General features: G+C 30.7%; 4 protein-coding genes across 7 annotated transcripts; 2 read left to right on the top strand and 2 right to left on the bottom strand.

Moving 5' to 3' along the window:
- The first annotated feature begins 183 nt into the window (after window positions 1-183).
- On the top strand, window positions 184-8992 carry LOC123271500 (coiled-coil domain-containing protein R3HCC1L). Of its 2 annotated transcripts, none has more exons than XM_044737848.1 (8): window positions 184-667; window positions 2347-2493; window positions 2561-2676; window positions 2997-3087; window positions 3176-3878; window positions 3972-4212; window positions 7587-7823; window positions 7966-8992. In XM_044737848.1, the coding sequence occupies exons 1-8, from the start codon at window positions 588-590 to the stop codon at window positions 8028-8030; spliced, it is 1680 nt and encodes a 559-aa protein (XP_044593783.1). In that variant the 5' UTR covers window positions 184-587; the 3' UTR covers window positions 8031-8992. The 2 variants fall into 2 exon arrangements, with proteins under 2 accessions (XP_044593783.1, XP_044593784.1); XM_044737849.1 differs by lacking the exon at window positions 184-667 and adding an exon at window positions 1998-2108.
- Window positions 8993-9308: 316 nt separating this feature from the next.
- On the bottom strand, window positions 9309-12021 carry LOC123271498 (signal recognition particle subunit SRP72). Its single transcript, XM_044737844.1, has 3 exons — window positions 11862-12021; window positions 11591-11708; window positions 9309-11163 (listed from the first exon to the last, which is right to left on the bottom strand). The coding sequence occupies exons 1-3, from the start codon at window positions 11959-11961 to the stop codon at window positions 9408-9410; spliced, it is 1974 nt and encodes a 657-aa protein (XP_044593779.1). The 5' UTR covers window positions 11962-12021; the 3' UTR covers window positions 9309-9407.
- A 502-nt stretch (window positions 12022-12523) lies between these two features.
- Window positions 12524-16217, top strand: LOC123271497 (protein Skeletor, isoforms B/C). The gene is made up of 10 exons (XM_044737843.1): window positions 12524-12611; window positions 12688-12871; window positions 13555-13774; window positions 13892-14000; window positions 14074-14312; window positions 14421-14589; window positions 14678-14789; window positions 14852-15124; window positions 15195-15848; window positions 15977-16217. The coding sequence occupies exons 2-10, from the start codon at window positions 12823-12825 to the stop codon at window positions 16171-16173; spliced, it is 2022 nt and encodes a 673-aa protein (XP_044593778.1). The 5' UTR covers window positions 12524-12611; window positions 12688-12822; the 3' UTR covers window positions 16174-16217.
- A 467-nt stretch (window positions 16218-16684) lies between these two features.
- On the bottom strand, window positions 16685-22014 carry LOC123271499 (protein fem-1 homolog A). 3 transcript variants are annotated; one of them, XM_044737847.1, is made up of 8 exons: window positions 21931-22014; window positions 20550-21001; window positions 20088-20396; window positions 19553-19916; window positions 19420-19480; window positions 19171-19341; window positions 17225-17470; window positions 16685-17141 (listed from the first exon to the last, which is right to left on the bottom strand). In XM_044737847.1, exons 2-8 carry the CDS (start codon window positions 20986-20988, stop codon window positions 16794-16796), a joined length of 1938 nt encoding a protein of 645 aa, XP_044593782.1. In that variant the 5' UTR covers window positions 20989-21001; window positions 21931-22014; the 3' UTR covers window positions 16685-16793. The 3 variants fall into 3 exon arrangements, with proteins under 3 accessions (XP_044593782.1, XP_044593781.1, XP_044593780.1); XM_044737846.1 differs by lacking the exon at window positions 21931-22014 and adding an exon at window positions 21732-21850; XM_044737845.1 differs by lacking the exon at window positions 21931-22014 and adding an exon at window positions 21657-21793.
- Window positions 22015-22147: the final 133 nt, after the last annotated feature.

A 22147-nucleotide genomic window follows, 5' to 3' on the forward strand; every position in this document is an offset into this window, starting at 1 on the left:
AATTTAGCAGTGCTTTAAAAATTTATAAAAAAATCATTAGAAATTAACTTGGATCCTACTAACCAGTTTTAAAAGTAGCGCGCATTTAAAAAATTCTGCGCGCGCATCTCCTTTCTCTACTAAATTCTCTTGAATAGAACAATGAGCGTTGCGTCTTGCGTGTGTAAAAATTCAATGTCCGTAGTGTACCTTATGTATACATATACATGTAAATTGATATACATAAGTCTTACTCAACACACACATGTCACCTTTCATACACCACAGACCACACCATGAAAACGTTACGAGTTACAGTTACAGTTCACAGTTAACAGTGTGTGATGTGATTTACGAGTAATGGCAAGTATATACCAAGTGTACATATAATATCGTAAACAAGACCGAATGGATTTAACCTCCACGTTTATTGATAAAAATACGATTCCAAATATATTTTATTTGTAGTGAAGAAAAACAGCATCTATCGTTTGTAAGAAAAACAGCAATCATATAAATATATTAGTAACAATAATTATTGGAGAAGTTATAACAATTGAATTGCTATTTTTTAAGTACGCCATTTCCATTAGTTACTTATTAGATAGATGAGTTTTCAAGACAGTCTCTTTGCAGAAGAGGTCGAATACGACGTAACATTATTTGCCAAAAATAATACTCGTAAGAGGTGAGTAACCGTTACCTAGGTTTATTTTTTTCTTCCAAATAATGAACAATATTTATAAGCATTTTTGCTAATCAAAATAAAATTATTTATATTTGAAGAAGGAAAAAAAATATTTTTGAATGATTTTCAACGTAAATATTTTTTTTTTAATTTTTCAGATATTGTTTATTGCAAACATTTTTTTACTATTGGGTGTGATCAATTTCTAATTTCAATTTTGATTCAAAGTAATGTTAAAAAAGTTAAAATTTTAATTATAGTTAATTATATGAAAAAAAAAAAATTTGTCTAAGAAATGTAAAAAATTTCTACATAATTTATTATATAAATATTAAAACCCAAATTTATTCAGGTGAAAAAAATAATATTAAAAAATTTTGACATTAATTTAAATATCAATATCCATGTAAGTAGTGATCAATAATAATAAGTAATGCAATTTAATAGATTTCCTTTTTTATTAAAGACTTATGATTTACGACAATATTATGAAGGAAAGTTATAAAACGATTAATGTTTTTGTTTATTTATTTCACGTGGCGTTTGATAACTAAAACAATTACGCAATTAGGTCGTATTCATAATAAACCCGATCTGTTACAGCTTAATAGACATTCGGAGAATGTTTAATTTCATTTGCTATGCTAATAAAATGAGAGGCTGGTTTATTCACCATATCTACGGTATCTGCGCCCATGTATATATTTTACATACATATACATATATATCCATCTGTACCGATAGTGACAAGTTACCGTTAACATAAGAATACACCGCAAAGAAAATAAACGAGCGGGTTACATACAAGTTATTTTCAATTATATAAATAACTAGCAAATTAATAAATTTCAATTATAGGAAACTTACTCGTATTTTTTAATAAGAAACTTTTTATTCTAATCTTAATAATTATAAAATTTTAAATATGTAATTCAGCGCTAAGGAATTTTTGCGCTCTGTTACGTGAATTTTTACGATCGGTAACAAATTTTTTTTTTCAGACAATTGTTGATTAAAAAACTAGAGTAATGAATTTTATTGTCTTTGCATAATCGATTATGTATTTTTTTTCTTTTTTTAATAAAAAAAAAAGTGACGGTAAATAACAAGTGCTATCAGCTGACCTATCGTTTGGTAATAAATAAATAAACGGCAATTTTTAATACAGTTTTATATATATATATATATATATATATATATATATATATATATATATATATATATATATATATATATATATATATATATATATATATATATGTATGAGGAAGCCAACGAAAGAGAAAGTTAACGTAGTTATGTAAAAGTTTATAACGTGTTGTGGATCTTGACGGTGGGGTTTTTGTAGACAATCTAGTTGCATATTCTGTAGTGTGTAGTATTATACTACACTCGATACCAACTACTGCTCGTTTTGTATTACGTTCACCACATCCTCTCAGTAAATGTGTTATTATTTTTCTGATAATTATTAATATTTATTTATTTTATATTTATGACAAATTAATCACACGATCCCCGTAATGGAAGCTGACAGAGTAGAGGCACGGAACTCGTTCTGATGCGAATTTTACTTTCAAAATTAACAACTTTTAATTTTTTAATTTTATTAATTTCGACACCAATCAATTGTAATTGATTGATCATTATTTAATTGTTTCGTTTGTTTTAATTTGCAGAGTACTTGTTTTTCCACCGGTTAATAATTACAAAAGGTTCTTAATTCACTCGATTGTGCAAAACAATTTTCAAGAACTTAGTACTTTTTCTATTGGGCAAGGATACGAGAGGAGGACTGTCGTTTATTTCAAGGGAGACTTAATGAAGTATTTTATTTTATTGTTTATTATTACACTTTTTTTTTTAGTTATAATTTATTAATTGTTTTGATAGAGAGTTTCAGTTGGATGGTGTCCAATCAAGAAACAAAAGTGAGCTTGAAACTTTGAAATCTAATATGGGTGTTGAGGGACCTTTAACATCTATCGATAATTCTAAACAAAAACCAGGTAATGACTTTTATCTAATGAATGAATTTGGGTATTTTTTAAATAGATTTTATAATTATTATCACGATAATAAGATCAATAATCAATCATTTATATAATCTAATAGAATCAACAAACTATTAAAAATTGCTTCAAAAACCTAACACAAAAAATGGACTATTAGTAAAAAAATACACAAAAAAATTAAAAAGCAAAAATTGAAGACCTATCCAGTGGTATCTAATTAAACCTTAAAAATTTCAAAATAAAGATATGCTCATCACAAAATTATTATTGTTTTCTTTTATATAGATAATTAATGACAACTTAAAAAATTTCAGTTAAATCAACCCCAGCTGTTGAAATTTACCGGCCACCAGCAGCTAGAAGATTACAAACTCCAACTACCTCTACAGAATCATCACAAACAAAGTAAATTTATTTATTTATTTATATTTATTAACAACTATTAGTATTATGAATTAGACAATTTATTTACTGATGAAAAATATGAATTTAGAACGAAACAAAGACGACCAGATCGAGCAGTATATGTCCCAAAACAGCGTCGAAGTGTCGATGATTCACAAAATGAAAATCCATCGACGAAAAACACTCGAAGATCTAAATCTGCGAAATCTCTTTCATCTGAACCCACAGAGGAAAATTCCAGTCAAATCAATTCCGTTGAGATTAAAAATTCAGCGAATGCGGAAACTCTCACGGCCAAAGAAGTCGCTGACTTGGATGTTAACTCGGAAGTAAAAATAGAAGAAGAAAACGTAGAAGTAGAAGTTGAGTCAGAGTCACTAGATAGTTCAAACTTAGAAGGGCATTTTAACTCTGAGAAGTGTATTGAAGACACAGAAATGTGTGAGGATAAATTAAACGTTGAAGATGGCTTAGACAAGCAGAAATGTAGTAATATTATTAAGCCGAGAAACTTAGTATCGGATGTTTTAATAATATCAACAGGTAATAATACCGAGAGTGCAATTGTTAGTAAGAAGGAGGAAGTTGATCAGGAAAATGATGGCTTATCATCGACGACAAACGTCTCGCCGTTGAGACTACCGGAAAAAAAACCGAAGAAAGTTGCCAGGACTAAGAGCAAACCTGCGTCACCTCCGTCACCGCCAGTTAAAATAAACCGCGATGAATGCGATTGGGACAGTCTCTTTGATGACAATGGCGAGTGCTTGGATCCCACATTAATTGAGGAGGTAAATTATAAATTATAAACATTTACTCATTAATGTGTTATTTAATTGCTTGTTTGAATAAATAATAATGTTTTTCCTTTATTCTGTAAATAGTTGACGGAAGCCGTGGGAGAAGTGACGATAGAGCAACCAAAAAACGACTACAAAGCATTTAGTAGACCTGTCGAGGTATCTAACGACGAATTTGGGCATGTTGTAGAAATTTACAACTTTCCATCAGACTTCAAGACAAGTGATCTTGCAACCGTGTTCAGTCCTTTCAAGAACGGTGGTTTTGAACTCAAGTGGGTCGATGACACTCATTGTCTGGGTGTATTTAGTAGTCCTCTCGTAGGTAAATAAATGATCGCTTTCATCATTTTGTTTTAGTTATAAGTTATAAGATTCGCTAGTTCTCATTACCTCGTAAAATCATTAAATGAAGGATTAAGAAATTTTAGTGTAAAAAATTTTTTTTGATACTGACCCGTGAAAAAATATTCTGATCAGGCTTGATATGAGCTGATAAGGCCATATAAAATTTTTTGATATGTTCATATCTGGCCTGATATGATCTGATATGTCCATATTTAATTTTTGATATGTCCTGATATGGCCTGATATGAAAATTGGCCATATCAGGCCTGATCAAGCCTTATCAATTTGATATGTCTATATCAGACTTGATATAGCTTGATATGCTCATATCTAATTTTACATTATTTTTTAATAGATCCTGATATGCCCTGATATAACCTTATAAAGTTATATATACTTTGATAAACTTGAAAAAAAAATCCCTGATCAGGGTTGATATAACTTGATATGGATTCATATGGTCTGATATACTCATACCCTTACCAGCACATAAGCAGTCTTATGTACTCATATAAAGGCATACCCGAATAAAACTATTTATCATTATATATGATTCATATCTAATTATATAGAAGCATATGTAATTCATTCATAATTATATAGATGTGTATATAATTCATATAAAATTATATATGAATCATATAGAATTCTATATAATTTTTTTTACTCCATTGAGTATTTTGTGATTACCATAAAACATTCTCTTTTTCTATCTAAGAGTCTGTTACTCCAATGATTAACAATCTTTTAATATATAGTATTTTTCGGATGAAATAATAGGAATTAAAAAAAAATTTAATTTCACAAAAATTATTAGTTTTGTCAAGTTCAAAAATTGTTAGCCAGGCCCTCCAGCAATATATAGTTCCATATACTAAACAAATAATTCCATTAAAATTTAAGCTTTCAATTCTCATTTTACCTCGATTATTTTTTTAATTTCAAAGAAATTATAAATTTTAAAGCAACAAAGTACCTGAACAATATATCGTCGAATCATTTTTGCGATTTCATGTATACATAGATAATTTTATAAATCTACATATACAGTAGCGCTCAAAAGTATTTTGACAAATATATTTAATGGTTTAATTAAAAATAAATATGAAACACAATAATCATTTATTTATTTTTTTAACACCTTTTGAATAAACTACAGAATAGTGTCAAAGAGGTTCTTATTCGTAATAAAAGAAAGTTTAATTTTTAAAATATTAGGAAAATGGTGGCTCAAAAGTATTTTGACATTTTTGAAAAAAAACTAATTTAACGCATAATTATAATTTACAGCAATAAATATATTAGTATTTAGTAGCATATCCCTTGGCCTTTATGACAGCCTTGCATCGCTCCGGCATTGAGTCGATTAATTTTTGTAATCCACTTATTGGAATTTGATCCCACTCATTTTTTAGAGTTTCAAACAAAGCGTTTTTGTTTGAATAATTTTGGGTTTTTACACTACGTTTCAATTCTTCCCAGAGATTTTCTATCGGATTCAAGTCGGGACTTTGACTTGGCCACTCAAGAACTTTAACTTTTTCACGATTTAATAAGTCACTAATATGCTTTGATCTGTGTTTGGGATCATTGTCTTGTTGAAAATACCACTTAGCTGGCATGTGATGTTTAGCATATGGTAACATCTGAGACTTTAATATATTTGCATACATGAACCGATCCATTTTTCCTTCTATTCGAACTAATGGTCCAACTCCAGACCGTGAAAAACATCCCCAAACCATCGCACTACCACCTCTATGTTTAACTGTGGGTATTTGATACCGATAATCGTATTTTTTGTTTACTGGACGCCGAATGTACTTGATACCATCAGATGACATTAAATTAAATTTACTTTCGCCACTCCATAAAACTTTAGACCACTCTAAACTTGACCACGATATATGCCGTTTCGCGAACTCAAGACGATACTTCCTGTTTTTTTTCGATATTAAAGGTTTTTTAGCCGGTCTTCGGCCATGTAACCCTAGGACCTTTAGGCGTCGTTTAACAGTAGAAACATGAATATCTACGTTATATTTTTCTTTTAATTCATTTTTTATCATTACAGCGGACATCCGTATATCATTTGCTGATAACTTTTTTATAATATGATCGATGTAAGAAGAAGTTTTTCTTGGGCGGCCTGTTCGAGGCTTACTTTCGACAGTTTTTCGTTTGTTATAGACTTTATTCCATAAGCTAACTAACTGTCGAGACACTTTAAAGAAACGAGCAACTTCTGTTTGTTTCATTCCTTGTTTTAATGCATTAATAACGGCTTTTTTAAAATCACTAGAATATTCCTTGCACTTAGGCATATTGAAGTAACCACAACAAGTAAATATATGTAATAATAAAAACTAAGGAACAAGTAATCTGCGAGAGTTTTTCAAGTCAAATGTGTGTCAAAATACTTTTGAGCTCACGGTAAGTCAAGTACGTTCGGTGGCGCGGTGTGTAAACAAACAAGTTGTAATTTGATACGCTTAAATAGTCGCAATTACACTACTCTACATTATACTCAATACATTTTCCGATAGGCTTTTATTTTAAAAAAATATTAAAAAATTTTATGTTGTCAAAATACTTTTGAGCGCTACTGTAGATACCATTATTATATATAAATATTGACAGTTAATAATTAATAAATTAGATAAAAAATTTTGTTCACTACGAATCGATCATGTATACGATTCGCATTACTTGTAGTTATAATAAACTCTGTTCTCCAAGTAAGTCTCTTAGGTAAACGGGTAGTGAATTAGTCGTTCGAGCGGTAGGTCCCCGGTTCGATTCCCACTCGCGCCGATTTTTTTTTCCTATGGAAATAATTATATATAATTATATATAATTATACCTAATTATACATAATTATATAGGGCCATTTTTCATTTATAATTATGTAATATAATGATATATAATTTTTTTACCGAGGCGGGTACATAGTCTGATATACTTATATCAAGGCATATATAGTCTGATATGGCCAATTTCCATATCAGGCCTGATATGGACGATTTATATCAGGCCTGATATAGTCTGATCAGAAAATTTTTTCACGGGGAGGTAATATTTGAGTTATATCTCACCATTTTCTGTGAATAATTTATTACTTAATAGATTACTGTGGGTCAAGGCTGAAAGTAGGCCAATTTTGTTTGAGTCGCTTTCTACTTACTAACAAGCTTAAATTATGCAACACTCCTACACGTGTCACTTTACTATCTAATGTAGATTATTTAATTTTATTTTTTGTTTTTTATGAAACACCATTTATGAAATTTTACCATTTTTTTAAAGATTTTTTTTCGAAATAAGTTTTAATTTGGAATAATTAAATTTCAGCTGCTGAAGTATTGGCATCAGATCATGCTTTTGTTAAAACACGTCCTCTGAGTGAAGCAACGGCTTTGAGCAAAACAAAAGCCAAAAGGAGCGCTGAATTTTTACAACCTTACAGAAGTAGACCTGAAACATGTGCAGCGCTTGCTAGACGGCTCGTTACTGGGGCTCTTGGTGTGAGATTGGCAACTGCTAGACAAGAAAGAGAACACGAGAAAGTTGTATTGCGTGAAGCTAAGGGTAATGACACCATGGATTATTTGAGAAAATTATTTCTCTGCCATTTATATCAATATATTGATGTATTATAATACAACTCGTATTTTTTTACATTCGCAATTTATTTTTATAAAAATATAAAAATAAACTATTTATTTTTCAGAGCGGCGCAGATTGGCTGCCAAACAACGTGAAGATATTTGGGAAGGTATTATTGCCCAAAAATGATGATAATTAATTGTGGTATTTCATAAATCGGTAAATTTCACATTTTAAACTTAAGAAATAATTAAAAAAGAATTTTTAACTATTTGACAGTTATTGACTTAGTTTTAAAACTACAAATCAGTAACAATAAAAATAATAATAATGATTATAGTAATTGTTTATGGATAATTTTAAAGTGTGAAATTTAATATCAATGTACAATTAAGTGTACACATATGTGCCTTACTCATCTTAATTAACTTAGTAATTAAGTTTCACAAAGCGGATTGTTTTTTTTTATGATGGAAAAATATCCATGTTTTTTTTTTGCCAGTAGATGAGTGTGGCAGTATTTATTTAATTGCAATGTTAGTAAATCAAAGATGATATTTTAAATAACTTATTAACGTAAATAAACAATAATATTTAAAAACTATCGAGATAAACTAGAAAGTAATTTGATAAAAGTATCAATTATCTGTTTAGTATGCAAAGTTATATACTTTATAAGAGTTTAAATGCAGCGCGTTTATTTAAAAACGCCTGATGTAATGTTGGAAAAAGGTAATAGAGAAAAAATTTATTAAAAGTTTCATTTTTACCTCAAAAAACTGCCTCTGATATATCACTAGTATCATAATAATATACTATTAATAATAAATAGACAAATTAATAGCCAAAATGTTAAATATCTACGACAATAAAGCCTGAAAAAGTATAAAATGGACAAAGTAACTATAAAGCCACTAGATCTCTTGTTAAGTAAACTTTAAAGGTATACAACGATTTAATGTTAATTTGTGTTGCGTAGTTTAATGTATCTTTTCTTTAAATTAAAAATTTTTTGATCTAAAAAAAAAAAAAACTTTATAAATATTACTGTACGTTTTAAATAATGAAAGTTTTGTAATTTTATTAATTACATGTTACGCACAATCAATAATGAAATGATTGATAATCGCATTACAGATGTCCGGAATGTTTTGATAGTTAAATAATTTGTAAAAATTTACAATTTTAAAAAAAGAAATACTTACTCTTAAACAACCTCATATAATTCAATAACAACTTACACTAAAAACCGCCTTCCCGCATCTGTAATTCAAAACTGAAACTCTTATAATTTTGCAAAAAAGGTTATAATATTTTTCTATGAAGCTGTTACTAAACTTTTTTAAATGTATTACAAGTACCTAGTCATTGTGCGAAATGTTATTAATAAAAAAAGTAACTATAAGTCAACCAATAACCAAGCAAATCCTGATTCAACAGAATTGATCACAAAAAATAAAAAAAAAATTTATGTAATTAGCCTTCTTTTATTAATCTCCTATGCAATAGGATTACATTTAATTAATTTCGTACAAATATAAACAAAAAACCTATAAATCAATCAAACTACCATTTACCACCTTTCTTCTTTTTCTTCTGCTGAACTTTTCTCTGCTGCTGTCTAGGTCCAGCAGGTTCCACAGCAGGACTATGTCTTGGATTAGGCGAAGGTTTCACATTGGCCGGCATCTTGGTGATGTCATAAAGATCACTAGCTCCCGCAGCAGTTCCCTGAGTTCCCTTCATGACAGTGTCCCTATTCCTGCGGTCCCTTTTCTTCCTAAAACCACTTCTCTCGTGTCTAGGCAACCATCTCTCCGGATCAGGCGCTACCGAGGGGTCATAGTTCTTCGGTAATTTTCCTTTCCTCTTTCTTTTCTTGGTCTTCTTAATCTTTTGAGCCGAATCTGTTCCAGGTTTCCCTGGCGAAGGTTCAACTTTTCTTTTGATAACCTTCGTCCCAATGACCCAGTTACTACTCTCTAGTGCATCAACATCAATCACCCCAGCGACCTGGTCCAGTGGAGGCAGTTGTTTAGAAAGTGCCTGTGCTTTTCCCGGCGAGAACTTGGAATACGCGACTATAAGCTGCGCCAATGTCTTGGTGTCGTTCGGTGAAGCCTCTAGAAGCGCTTCGAGACTCGCAGCAGCGACAGCTACTTCCCCACCACGGAGATGGAAGTCAGCAGCTTGACGCCAGAGAGTTCCTAAATCTCCAGTATTTTCTTTATTATTTTTGTAGTAATTAACCGCGTCCTTGAGAACTGCAGAAGCTCGTTCCCGATTATTTTCCGCCATGTGCAAAGTAACCAGAGCACTGACTACTCCCGATAATGAACGATCGCGTTCATTCAAATTTTCTAAAATTTCAATCGCCTTTTGGCGCTCGCCTTGCTGGAGCAAAAGCTGAACACACGCTAGCCTCATACATAAATCATTATTAGGGTTCAAATTGTTTAGCAGTAAGTCGACTGCTTCCTGGACCTTGGCTTCCTTGCTGAGCTGCACAGCCTCGACGAAACTCGCGTCCTTCTGCATGTCTGGATAATCCTTGACCAGCTTCCCGCAAAGCTTCTGACACTGCTCGCCCTGGTTTGTGTACAATGCAAGCAAACACTGATTGTAAGCGATACTTTTACGCTGCCAAGAAGTAAGCTTGTGTTCGAGACCCTCCAGGGTGGCGCTTTTCATGCGCTTCTTACTGCTGAAGACATTGTGATCTTTGTTCAAGGTGACAAGATTGTTACTAGCAACAGCAGTGAGTGCGATGTCATCCGGTTTCATTTTAAGCGCATTCATATAGAGAGCTTGAGCCTCTTTTTCGCGGCCTTGGAGCTGTAGGCAGTAACCGAGTTGGACTCGGATGATTCCTACCTCGTTGTCGATCTCGCTTTCGGTAGCATCTTCTTCGAGGGCTTCTTTGCACATTTTCTCGGCAGCTCTTAGCTTCTTCTCCGCTTCTGCTAAAACTACCCGGTCACCGGAGTTTCCTTGCTCGATTAATCGACATGCTACGTTGTAGGTCAGCTCATAGGTGTGCTCTTTCAACTGTGGGACTTCGAGTTTAGATCCCTCGGATGTCAAGTTTACGATGACAGCGGCTAAGTTTGTCTCACGCTCATCTTCGTACTCATCGTCTGAGTTTTTAATAATGTCACGGTACACTGCAAAACATTCCTCGTATTTTTCTAGACGGTAGAGAATTTGCGCTTTTAATTCTTTCAGTTTTAGTGATGGGTTAGATACTTTTTCGACTACTGCTAATGCTTCGGGGACTTGGTTCAGTCGGTATAAGCAGTAGGACTTTTCAAATTCCCAGTTACTAAAAAAATAAATATGTAAATTAATATAATAACAATAATAATATTAAATTAAATAATTATCGAAAAATTGGTAAGTTTTTAGTTATAAAAATTATATTAAGTCAATCCTAATCCAATTTTTGACATAAATTATTTAATTTCATATATCACGACATTTCTAGTGTTTTTATCGGTTGAACAAAATTTTAATCAATTAAACTACTTATATCATTAACAATATATTTTCTTTCTAGTATTTAAAAAAAAAAAAAATTGATTGTAACGATAGCATGGATCCATGCCGAAATGCTATGATAAATAAAATCTAATAATTTATCTTAAGATTGAATTGGGGTTGGCTTTATATAATTTTTACAACAACGATAATAATAATAATAATAATTAATAAACTTTGTTAATAAATAATAAAATTAATAAACTTCAAACCTGGTTTGTTTTCCATATCTAGATATAAGTTGAAGCGCATCATTAAATTTCGATAATTGAATGAGACAAATTATTTTACAATGCAGAGCAGCTTCATCATCTTGGATAAATGCTAGAACTATGAATTATTTATGTTAATTTTTTAAGTTTTAAATTTCAACTTGGAAAATTTTAAATTTCTTTATAATGTAGATGTTATTTTTAGAGGTTACTTTTGGAGTAATTTGTATGATAAGTGATTGAAAGTAAGTGAAAGATTTTTTCTACTTACTTTTATGAGCAACTTTTAGCGCTCTTTCATAGTCACCACTGTGTCCTAGTTTGTTTAATTCGCCATATAAAACAGGCAGATTGTTGTCTTTTAAAGCCATGTCTCCTCGTTAATGTATCGGGCTGTCAGACATATGTAAAATGTAAATATGTAGCAAGTTCCAACTCGACACAATAGATAATAATAATCACAGCAGTAGTAAAGATCAAAACGCATGCGCAAGAAAATTTTTAAAATTTTGCTAGAAATTATTCATTATACTTTTAATTCGGTAAAAAGTTTATAAATTAAAATTTTCTAAAAATTTATTTTCATCAGTTTTGTTATTTTATTTTATTTTATTTTATTTTAATAAATTTTATTTTAATTTATAAAAATTATTTTATTTTCAGGTTTAATTAGAGTTACCCAGTGGCACAAAAAATTTTCAAATCAATACAAAATTCAAATTTAAGTACAGAAAAAAATCTTCATCAAATTTTGTTCAATTTTTTGGTAAATATTTTTACAAAAATAGATTAATATACAAAAATTACAAATAAAAAAAAAATAAATATTTTTACTTGAAGATGTAACGGAAATAACGGTTTTTTTTCTCAAGGCAATCAACAGAATAGTTGTTTTGTCAAATACCCTGCGTACTTTCTCTTTGGAGTTATTCTTCAGTCAGCTCAAGTACTTCAACTATTAACCATTCGAATAAAATCTAACATCTTAATCTTACTTTCTCATTAAACGTATAGCATACTCGTATGTATACGTAACTTAGTTATATCTTTATGTATAACTATTTTAACAATTTATTATTGTTTTATCCTTGGTCAAGGTCCAAGATCATTTGTGTTAACCATCTCTTTTTAGAGGTTCCAACAAAAAAATCCCCATATGGGTCTCAAGACAGTTTAAACACCCAAACAATGTCATAGTTTGTTAAGTAATTTAGTTTGTTTATACTTTTAAAATGTTTAAAAAATGTGGCTTGTTTGTTGTTTTAATGTTAATACCGATTGGTAAGTTTATGATACAATTACTAAGTGTAAAAAATTTATGATAACAATTACTTGCTATATATACATATAATTCTATACTACATAATAAAAGTTATTAATTATCGATCTATAAGATTAATGTATTCATCTATTGTTCATTAAAATACATTTTATGTAAATAATTTCTTTCATTTGAAAGTTAATTTCCATTCAATTTTGTAGAAGAAACAATGTAATATTGTTGGTATTTTTAATATTGAAGATTATGAAAAAATTATTTGTTTTAATTCGTTAACTTGTATTAAAAAATTATTTGACAAATATTGATATTTCTTCCTGATACTTACTACAATTTTAAAGTAAAAATTGTAGTTTTAATCATAAATTTTTTTCATTCGTTAGAATTTTGTGATGCAGAGGTCATATTTTCTTCTTTAAATTCATCCAATTTTTTAAATTAAATATTAATAATGTAAACTTTTAAAATTTCTCTTTGGTTAATTTAAAAATTTTCTTTACAATATTTAAATTTTTTTTATAAATTAAAAAAAAATCTACCACAAAAATATATTCATTATTTGTCAAAACAATTATAAAGAAGAAATAAAAAGTGCTCACAAAATTTACAAACTATTTCAAAGTACCTGAAACGAATAAAAAAAAAGCTCATCTTTAGTTTCAAAAATTTTACAATTTTATTACAGTAATATCACAAGAGCCTGAAGAAGAATATAAAGGAAAAGCTTTAGGAAAATTTAATGCATATCACCACCAAGTATCTGGAGAAGTTCACGCCGTCGATGAATACACATTACTTCTAACCTCATTCAACTACGACGGAAATGGCGCTGACGCATTCTTCTGGGCTGGTGCGTCTAATCGTCCTGGTCCGCAAGGATTTATTGTTCCGGATGAGTGGGGAAAGTAAGTATAATAAAAAAAACCGCTTTTATCAATAATCACAATATATTTATTGTTATAAATTATAAATAATTAATACATATATATATTTTTTTTATTATAATTTATTTTATTCAACAGAACTAATATATTAGATCGTTACTTCAACAAAGACTTCACATTAACATTACCGGACAATAAAAAAATAACAGATATCAAATGGCTTGCCGTTTATGATATTGGGTCGCAGGTAATTATTCTAAACATGATTTAGCTAATTAAAATGTATATAATTAATTTATAATTTATATCTGATATCGTAGAATACATTTGGTGATGTATATATTCCCGAAGAATTCGAGCCACCGACACCGCAGAAGATTTCTCAACTATCGCGAAGATCACACGGAGTGACTTCAGACCCGATTATCATCTTAGACGCTAAAACAATTAGCATTCCGCGGTTCCAGTACGATGGCAAAGGTAATGATACGTACTTTTGGATTGGTTCCGGTGCCCAACCCTCTAGCAAAGGTGTCAAAGTACCTGATGACTATGGATAGTAAGTAGCAGTCTTAAGTTTATTGATAGAAAAATTTATATCATAAATAGTAGTATCATTTTAAATTTTAATTAATATAACTATAATTACTTATTTATTTGTCAATAGTTTAGATTCACTGAGAGAATACAAAGGCGAAGATATAATCATTCAACTGCCCGGTGAAATGACCGTCTTTCAGATAAATTGGCTGAGTATTTTTGACGTCAGTACGAGAAGTAATTATGGGTCTGTGATAATTCCTGAAGGATTGAACGTTCCACCTTCTTTGATCAAGGTATTTATTATTTCACTACAATTTTTCATTTAAAATTATAATTAAATTTCCAGTGAGATTATTTTTAGAGACTATGAATATTTTTTAGGCTATTAAAACAATGTCGACATTGCCAAATTGTGTGCAGTTGCATAAAAATTATCAGGTTAGCTGGGAAATATTTGGACCGCAAATAACGATTCAATTATCCGGTCAAATTGGTAATTATTAAATTAATTTAATGTTTTTTGAGCAAATTGAATTAAAAACGAATAATTTTAAGGCGATGATGAGTACATGGGATTCGGATTGTCTGGATCTGAAGAGAAGAGTCAAATGGAAGGTGCTGATGTCACTATTGCTTACATGGATGATGTACGTGGGTATGCAGCAGATTACAATATTACTTCAAAAGCGCCTTGTGGTAAGACGCTAGGTCAATACAAGGGCGTGTGTAAAGACGAGCTAGTCGGAGGTACCGAAAGCAATCAATTTTACACCGCAGTAAAGGAAAATGGAATAACCACAATTACTTATCGTCGCAATCTTATTTCTCGTAAGTAAAAACTTTTTAATAATTAATTATTAATTAATCAGTAATTATAATTTTGATTTTAAAATTTTAGCTGACTCTGGGGATAAGCCATATCCAACGGACCGTCCAGTTTACGTGGTTTGGTCTCTAGGTCGTTTAGACGAAAACAAAGAGCCTAATTTCCATGATTATTATCCTAAAACCAGTTTGAAACTTGAATTGAATCGAGCTGAGCCGGAGAATACATGCTCTGACTTTACGGAGCTTAATAAAAAATATACAGAGCCTTGGGAGAAGTTTGACATATTTGACCGGAGTATCAGATCATTCAAGGCAACGATAGGACCTTCTGGAGGAAAAAAAGGGTACCAAGGAATGACTGGTCTGACTTCCATGGGCTACGTTTGGTACTTGAATGGGCTAATGTCGCCAGAAATTTATCTACGTCGCGAGCTGACCTACAGCTTCCGAGTCTACGGTGGGAATAATCCTCACAGTCCTAACTTTTATCATCCGTTTATTATCACTGATGAGATTCACGGTGGGTATGACAGACTTTCTGATGTAGCGCAAGCACAGGTTCGAGTACTTGCTGGTGTTGAATTTACTAGACGTGGTAGGCCCAGGCCGACTGCCGTAGGTCCGCTTTGTCTGAGTAAACACGGTGAACGTGACCGAAGGCTCGATGATGATTTTTTGAGCTTCCAAAAATTCAATCGAACTTTAATTCACGTCTGCGAACCAGGTAATTTTTTTATTACCTTAAGAAACAATTTAATTAATTTTAATCATGATGACGGTTTTGATACGTCAATGATTTTCAGTGATTTTTTTTTATTTTATGTAATTAAATAACTTTTTTTTAAATTAAAGGTGACGGTGGAATACTAGAAGTAACTCCAAATTCAAGTTGGCCTGATACTGTTTACTATCACTCGTTCACCCACGCGAATATGGGCTGGAAGATTCACGTTGTAGACGCTTACATCCGTATAAGTGGGAGCAGCACCGTTGTCTTAATATCTACCAGATGGTTATTAGTCATTACACTTTTTATACTATTTTTTTGAACTGTATAAATTTCAATATACGTTAATTAAATTCCTCAATTTATTAAGACGTAAATTTTTAATAAATATCAATAACTAGTAATGATAAATTTTAGTTGTAAGAGCTTGTAAATAATAAAAATTTGAAGCTAGCGCTTAACGACTTAAAATTTATTAACTAAAAATTAACGAAGTAAAGAGCAATTTTTGAATATTATTTTTAACGTGAATAAGTCGACTTTATTTTTATGTTATAGTTATCACTTAAGTTGTATGTTTATCACTCAGATCTTGTATTAGATTGTAATTATAATAAAGACAAAGAGAAACAATAAAAATGAATAAAACAGTCTTTGAAAAATTATTTAACAATATTAAAATTTTGTTAAATATGTAAGTAATCAATAAAGTAAAAAGCCAATACTTAAAAATTTAAATATTCTCTCAATTTGTTTCTTTTCATCAATATAATACGTATATTTTTTGTGTATAGATAGATTTTTTTTAATATATATATATATATATATTGATCCTTTACCATATAATTCGCCGATTAATTAGAAGACGTGATATATTCATAATTTATATTTAAAAATTAATTTGATATTTATAGTACTTAATAAATTCGTAATAACTTTCTTCTATTCCCGATGAAATTCCAAGAATTGGTGTAACGTCACCGGCAAATCTTTTCGGGGAATTCCGTATTTGAAAATCGCCTGGGCTGCGTAGCAGCACAGTGTCATATAATTAACGAGGTTAACATTGTTATTAGGGTTTGAGGATATCAAACGCGCTGGAGTATCGCCAAGGCGATTCGGGATATCTAAGTGCGCACCATAGTCGAGCAAAATTTTTATCAAAGGATTATGAAAATTGTAAGCGTTACTTGCTACATGAAGCGGAGTCGAGCGAAGTTCGTTTTTAGCATTTACGTAAGCACCACATTCGAGCAGCAGAGTCACCACATCTATTTCCGGAAAAATTATCTAAAGAATAAACATATTGTGTTAAGTATTAATTGGAAACAAAGGTTATAGTTACAATTTTAATTAAATGAATAGTTTGATACCTGGGTGACTTCAGAGTTGAAGTAACTTGATGTAATGGTATTTGAACTTGATACACACAAATGTAGTAGTGTGTCACCTGTAGACGTTGATCGAGGATTTTGTTTAACTAATTTATACACAAGTTGACGGAATTCTACTTTTTGTTCTTCGGTTTGCGCGGTTTTTATTAGTAAGTATATTAAATGAGTTATACATTTTAATATACGATCGTAATTGTCTTGTTGTTTTTTATGAATAGGACGTTGCTGAAAAAATTGAATTTTATAAATAAAATGACATAAATTTAAATATAACTGTTAGGGTGCTTTTTTTTTCAACTATTTTTTTTTTTTGTGGTCTCATTGTGAAATTTTGTTGCAAATACCAAAAAAAAAAATTCCCTGAAAGTTTGGGCCCTTAATATTAATATTAAGTACTCGACCAAGGCGTTTAAAGATTTCCCATTAAAAAAACACAGAAACTCTGATTTTTTATCTGTAAATTTCTGTAGCTCAGTGTTCTGTGTTCTGTAGCAGTGTTCTGTATTTCTGTAGCTCAAATTAAAAAAATTAGGAAAACGGTTGACCCTGAAGACCATCCCTGCAACTTCCCGCCAATTCTATACCTAAACGCTTGAAATTGCACTCATGACGTTTTTGAGCTCTTCGAGCTCATAAATACAATTTGTGTGTTATTTTGAGCTATCCGAGCTCAAAATAATAGCTTTTGTATGCTATTGAGCTCTTCGAGCTCAAAAGTTTGATAGAAGTTTGATAAAGCACTATTTTTTTAATTTTCAAAACGCAATCTTTTGAATGAATGAACCGATTTTCACGCGGTTGGTGGCATTCGACGCAGTTTTTTAAGCTTCATAAAGAATCGTCAAGTTTAAATTGATAGAACGGAAAATTTCGGAGTAATTAAAAAAAAAAAACACTTTTTTTGGTTTTCTTTCGTCAACGATAACTCACGAACGAATCAACCGACTTTGACTGGACTGGCGGCGATCGACGTGGTTTTTATATGTTAAGAGCTGATTAGTTTTCGGAATTGATCGGTAAAGCCGTTTAAGAGTTATTCCAAAAAAACCCCATTTGAAAAAATTTTTTTTTTGTAGTTTTTTTGCGATTTCTCAAAATTTACTGGTCTAAATCGTTCCAAAGTATATTCAAAATCTAAGTTTAGTCAAGCCCTTTCGAATGGCACCAACCGCGATCAAATCGGTCAAGCCGTTCAAAAGTTATGAGAGGTTTACACACACACACACACACACACACACACACACACACACACACACACACACACACACACACACACACAGACACCATCGCGAGAATAGTCAGGGAAGCTTCCTAGGACCTCGAAACGTCGAGATTCGATGAAAACTCGATTTTCGTAAAACGGGGTGAAAACAATAACTTCCCGATTTTTGAAAATCTTCGATTTTCTTAGCGGGAAGTTAAAAAATATCATTAAATATCTCCGAAAATATTGATTTTAGCGACTTAGTGCTCAGGACATTTTTTGTAGAAAATTTAATTTTCTACAAGTTTGTCGTTTAAATTTTTTGTATAACTCTTGTCATTCACAATGCGACAAAATGCAAATTCCATTGAAAAACTAAGTTTAGAGGCCCTGTACTACTTCGCCGGTTCGAGTTACGGCTTAGCCGCAATAGACACTTTTGTAGAGCATTCAATTCTGAAAAAAATCCGTCCACGGTCGAAACGATGCTATGAAATTCCACTGAGCTATAGAAATTTACAGATAAAAAAATTTCTGAAAGAGTTTCTGTGTTTTTTTAATGGGAAATTTTTACACGCCTTGGTCGAATACTCAATATTAATATTAAGGGCCCAAACTTTCAAGGAATTTTTTTTTAGGTACTTGCAACAAAATTTCACGATGAGACCGAAAAAAAAAAAATAGTTGAAAAAAAAAGCACCCTAATAACTGTAATTAATACCTGCAGCCATTGTCTTGCTTCAGCAATTTGGCAAGAAAGTAATTTGAAAACTCCAACAATATCTGAATATTTTGGACCTTCTTTATCACCATTCTGATCAATTGATTCATTTAGATCAATCATAATCCTGACAATAGCTTGTGCAGTGAAACAAGTATCTGTATAAAGTATCTAAAATAAAAGAAAAAATAAATCAATAAACAAAATACTGGAAATACTATAGTCATTTAAAAAAAATGATAAACCTACGGAATCATTTTTAACACGAATTTCTAACGCACGGCGCCATAAATCAATACAATATTGATATCTACAAAAATAATTAATGAAAATATATATAATAACGTTTAAGAAAATAATGAATAATTATTGAACAAATTACCGTAAAGCGTCAGCGTAGGCTGCACCCCGGAACATCAGTCTATAAAGTGTGTCCTTGTGGTGCTCTCCGAGGATCCGTTCGCAAATAAGTAAACTCTGTATCCGTATTGCGTCTAGATCATAAGCGATAGTGTTAAGTTCATTTAGGGTAGAAAACTCAATGATATTTCTAAAACAATCTCTCTTTGGCATCTGTGGTTTCTTCGGCAGCGGTTGATTATCGACTAGATTAGCATTTCTTATCGCCATTGATTTACGCCAGTACTTTAATGCTGTCTGTGCATCGTTGTGTTCATCGAAAAATGTCGAGCCCATTAATTCATGAGCATTTGCTAGACTTTCTGCTGAATAACTAACATTTTCAACTGTGAATAAATTATAATTATATAAATATTAGTTGTTTATCAATTCTATTAAGAAAATTAATATTGTGTATTAAAGTTATAATGAAAAGTGTATGATCATTGAGATATTATTCAACGAACACACTGAAAATAAATTATGGATTGAAATTCATAAATATTTATGATAATTACTTAAATAATCAAATATTTGCGTAGCCTCCTTGAGACAGGCTGTTTGTAATGCATCATCATTATATCTTGATCTCAAATGTGGATCGGCATTGTACGCTAAAAGTAATTTTGTTGTATCAAATCTATGCTCTTGTATTGCATAATGTAAGGCAGTCTTATTTTGGATATCTCGTGCATTTACATCAGCACCATTTCTCAATAAAAATGTACACAATTCAACACTTTGAACAGAATTTATCAAACATGTACCACCATTATAATTAGCTAGTAGTATATCAGCACCATTTTCAACTAAATATTCAACGATATCTGAAAACATAAGGTATTTATTAATAATTATTTAATTAATTAATAATGATAGCAATAAAAATAATTGAAAATTCCCTTGAACGACTCCCTTGACAGTCTCAGTCTAATTATAAAATAAAAACTTGCATAATTAAAGTTATTTAAATTAATTACCTAAGTGTGTCATAAAACATGCTGATCTGACGGGTGTCGATCCGGTATCAGACATAGCATTGACGTCGGCTCCATGGGACACAAGACACTTCAGTACAGGCAGTTTACCAGCAACGGCAGCACACCATAGAGGTGTCACATAGTGAACAGATCTATCGTCAGGTACTTCATACATCCCACGTTGTTCAATGTCTGCGTTGCACACTGTTATCAGGTATTCAACAATCTCCACGTGACCTCTTTTGCAGGCAATAAATAATGGGGCACAATCATCCTTTATACGACTAACTATTTCTTTCCGTATAAATTTTTTGTGATGCTCCAGACGATTTCGAATCGAGTAGGATAATCGTGCTCCAGGCGCTATGTATTTCAATTCTTTTATCAAGTCCTCGAACAATTGGTCCATCAGATGTGCTGAGTACTTGTTGAGCCACATGCTTAATAAATGGCTGAAATAAAAATTATTATTATTATTATTATTGAAAATAATAACAATTAAAATTTATCAATATTTGTAAGAGATTGCGACTGAAAATTTTTTTTAATAACTTGAAAGCAATTTTTCTTTTAGTAAAAAAAAAAATGAATATTAAACTCCAGTTTATTAATTATATATATTAGTGAATGAATTTTTTTCAATTAACTTCACACAAGTCACATTTTTTTCTTATATTTTAAATTTGTGATCGTTACAAATTAATATTTTCAAAACAAATAAAATTTTATTTATATTTTTTCAAGCTACCAATAAAAAAAATAAAGATTATTATCATTATCAATAACAATAACAATAAAAATTTATAAAATAAACTTTATTGTTAGAAAAATAAAAAACTAGAAATTTATTGTCTGTAAAATTATTATGAATAATTTTTCTTTTGTGTACTTTGTTTGTGATTAACAAACAAATAAACAAAGAATCAATTTCATAAAATCTTAAATAAAAAAATTGTGGTATGAATGTATTTTTAAAACAAAAATAAATTGTAAAGAACAATTAAAATAATTAGTAGGTAAGCACTTATAACATAAATTTATTTTCGAACGATTTCTTATTAGTATTGTACATATCGAATGAAGAAGTATAATAATAAAAATAATAACCTGAAATCTGTCAACCAGATTGTTGATTAAAGAACGTTACAAACGAATTATAAAATAAAAATAATGTATTTCTACTTGTAATTATTTGAACCTAGTGACACTTTGAATAACGGTGGAGCGATTTTTAGTTGTCAATGTCAATTGGCTGATTGTTCACATACTGTGATGTGTGTAGTTGAATTGGTGTGTTAAATAAATAACGAGCTGTAGTGTAGAGGGACAATGCGTAAGTCGTGAATCGTGTGTGAGAACAACAAATTCTCCCACTACTCACCACTTCAATACTTTTTTAAAAAGAGAAGAGAAAGGCGATAAGAGAGGGGCTCTTTTATTGGTATAGATTTTTAGTTTGTTTCTCGCGTTTTTGCGTGGCACTAGTTGTTCTAGGATGGCCAATCAGCGACGTGCATTTTCCCTCGTATAATCATGATCGCCATCTTGGTAGTCAAGGAGACAAGAAAAAGACGAGATGACGCCCGACATAAGACGAA

The sequence above is a fragment of the Cotesia glomerata genome, linkage group LG9, assembly GCF_020080835.1.
Source record: "Cotesia glomerata isolate CgM1 linkage group LG9, MPM_Cglom_v2.3, whole genome shotgun sequence".
NCBI lineage: Eukaryota > Metazoa > Arthropoda > Insecta > Hymenoptera > Braconidae > Cotesia > Cotesia glomerata.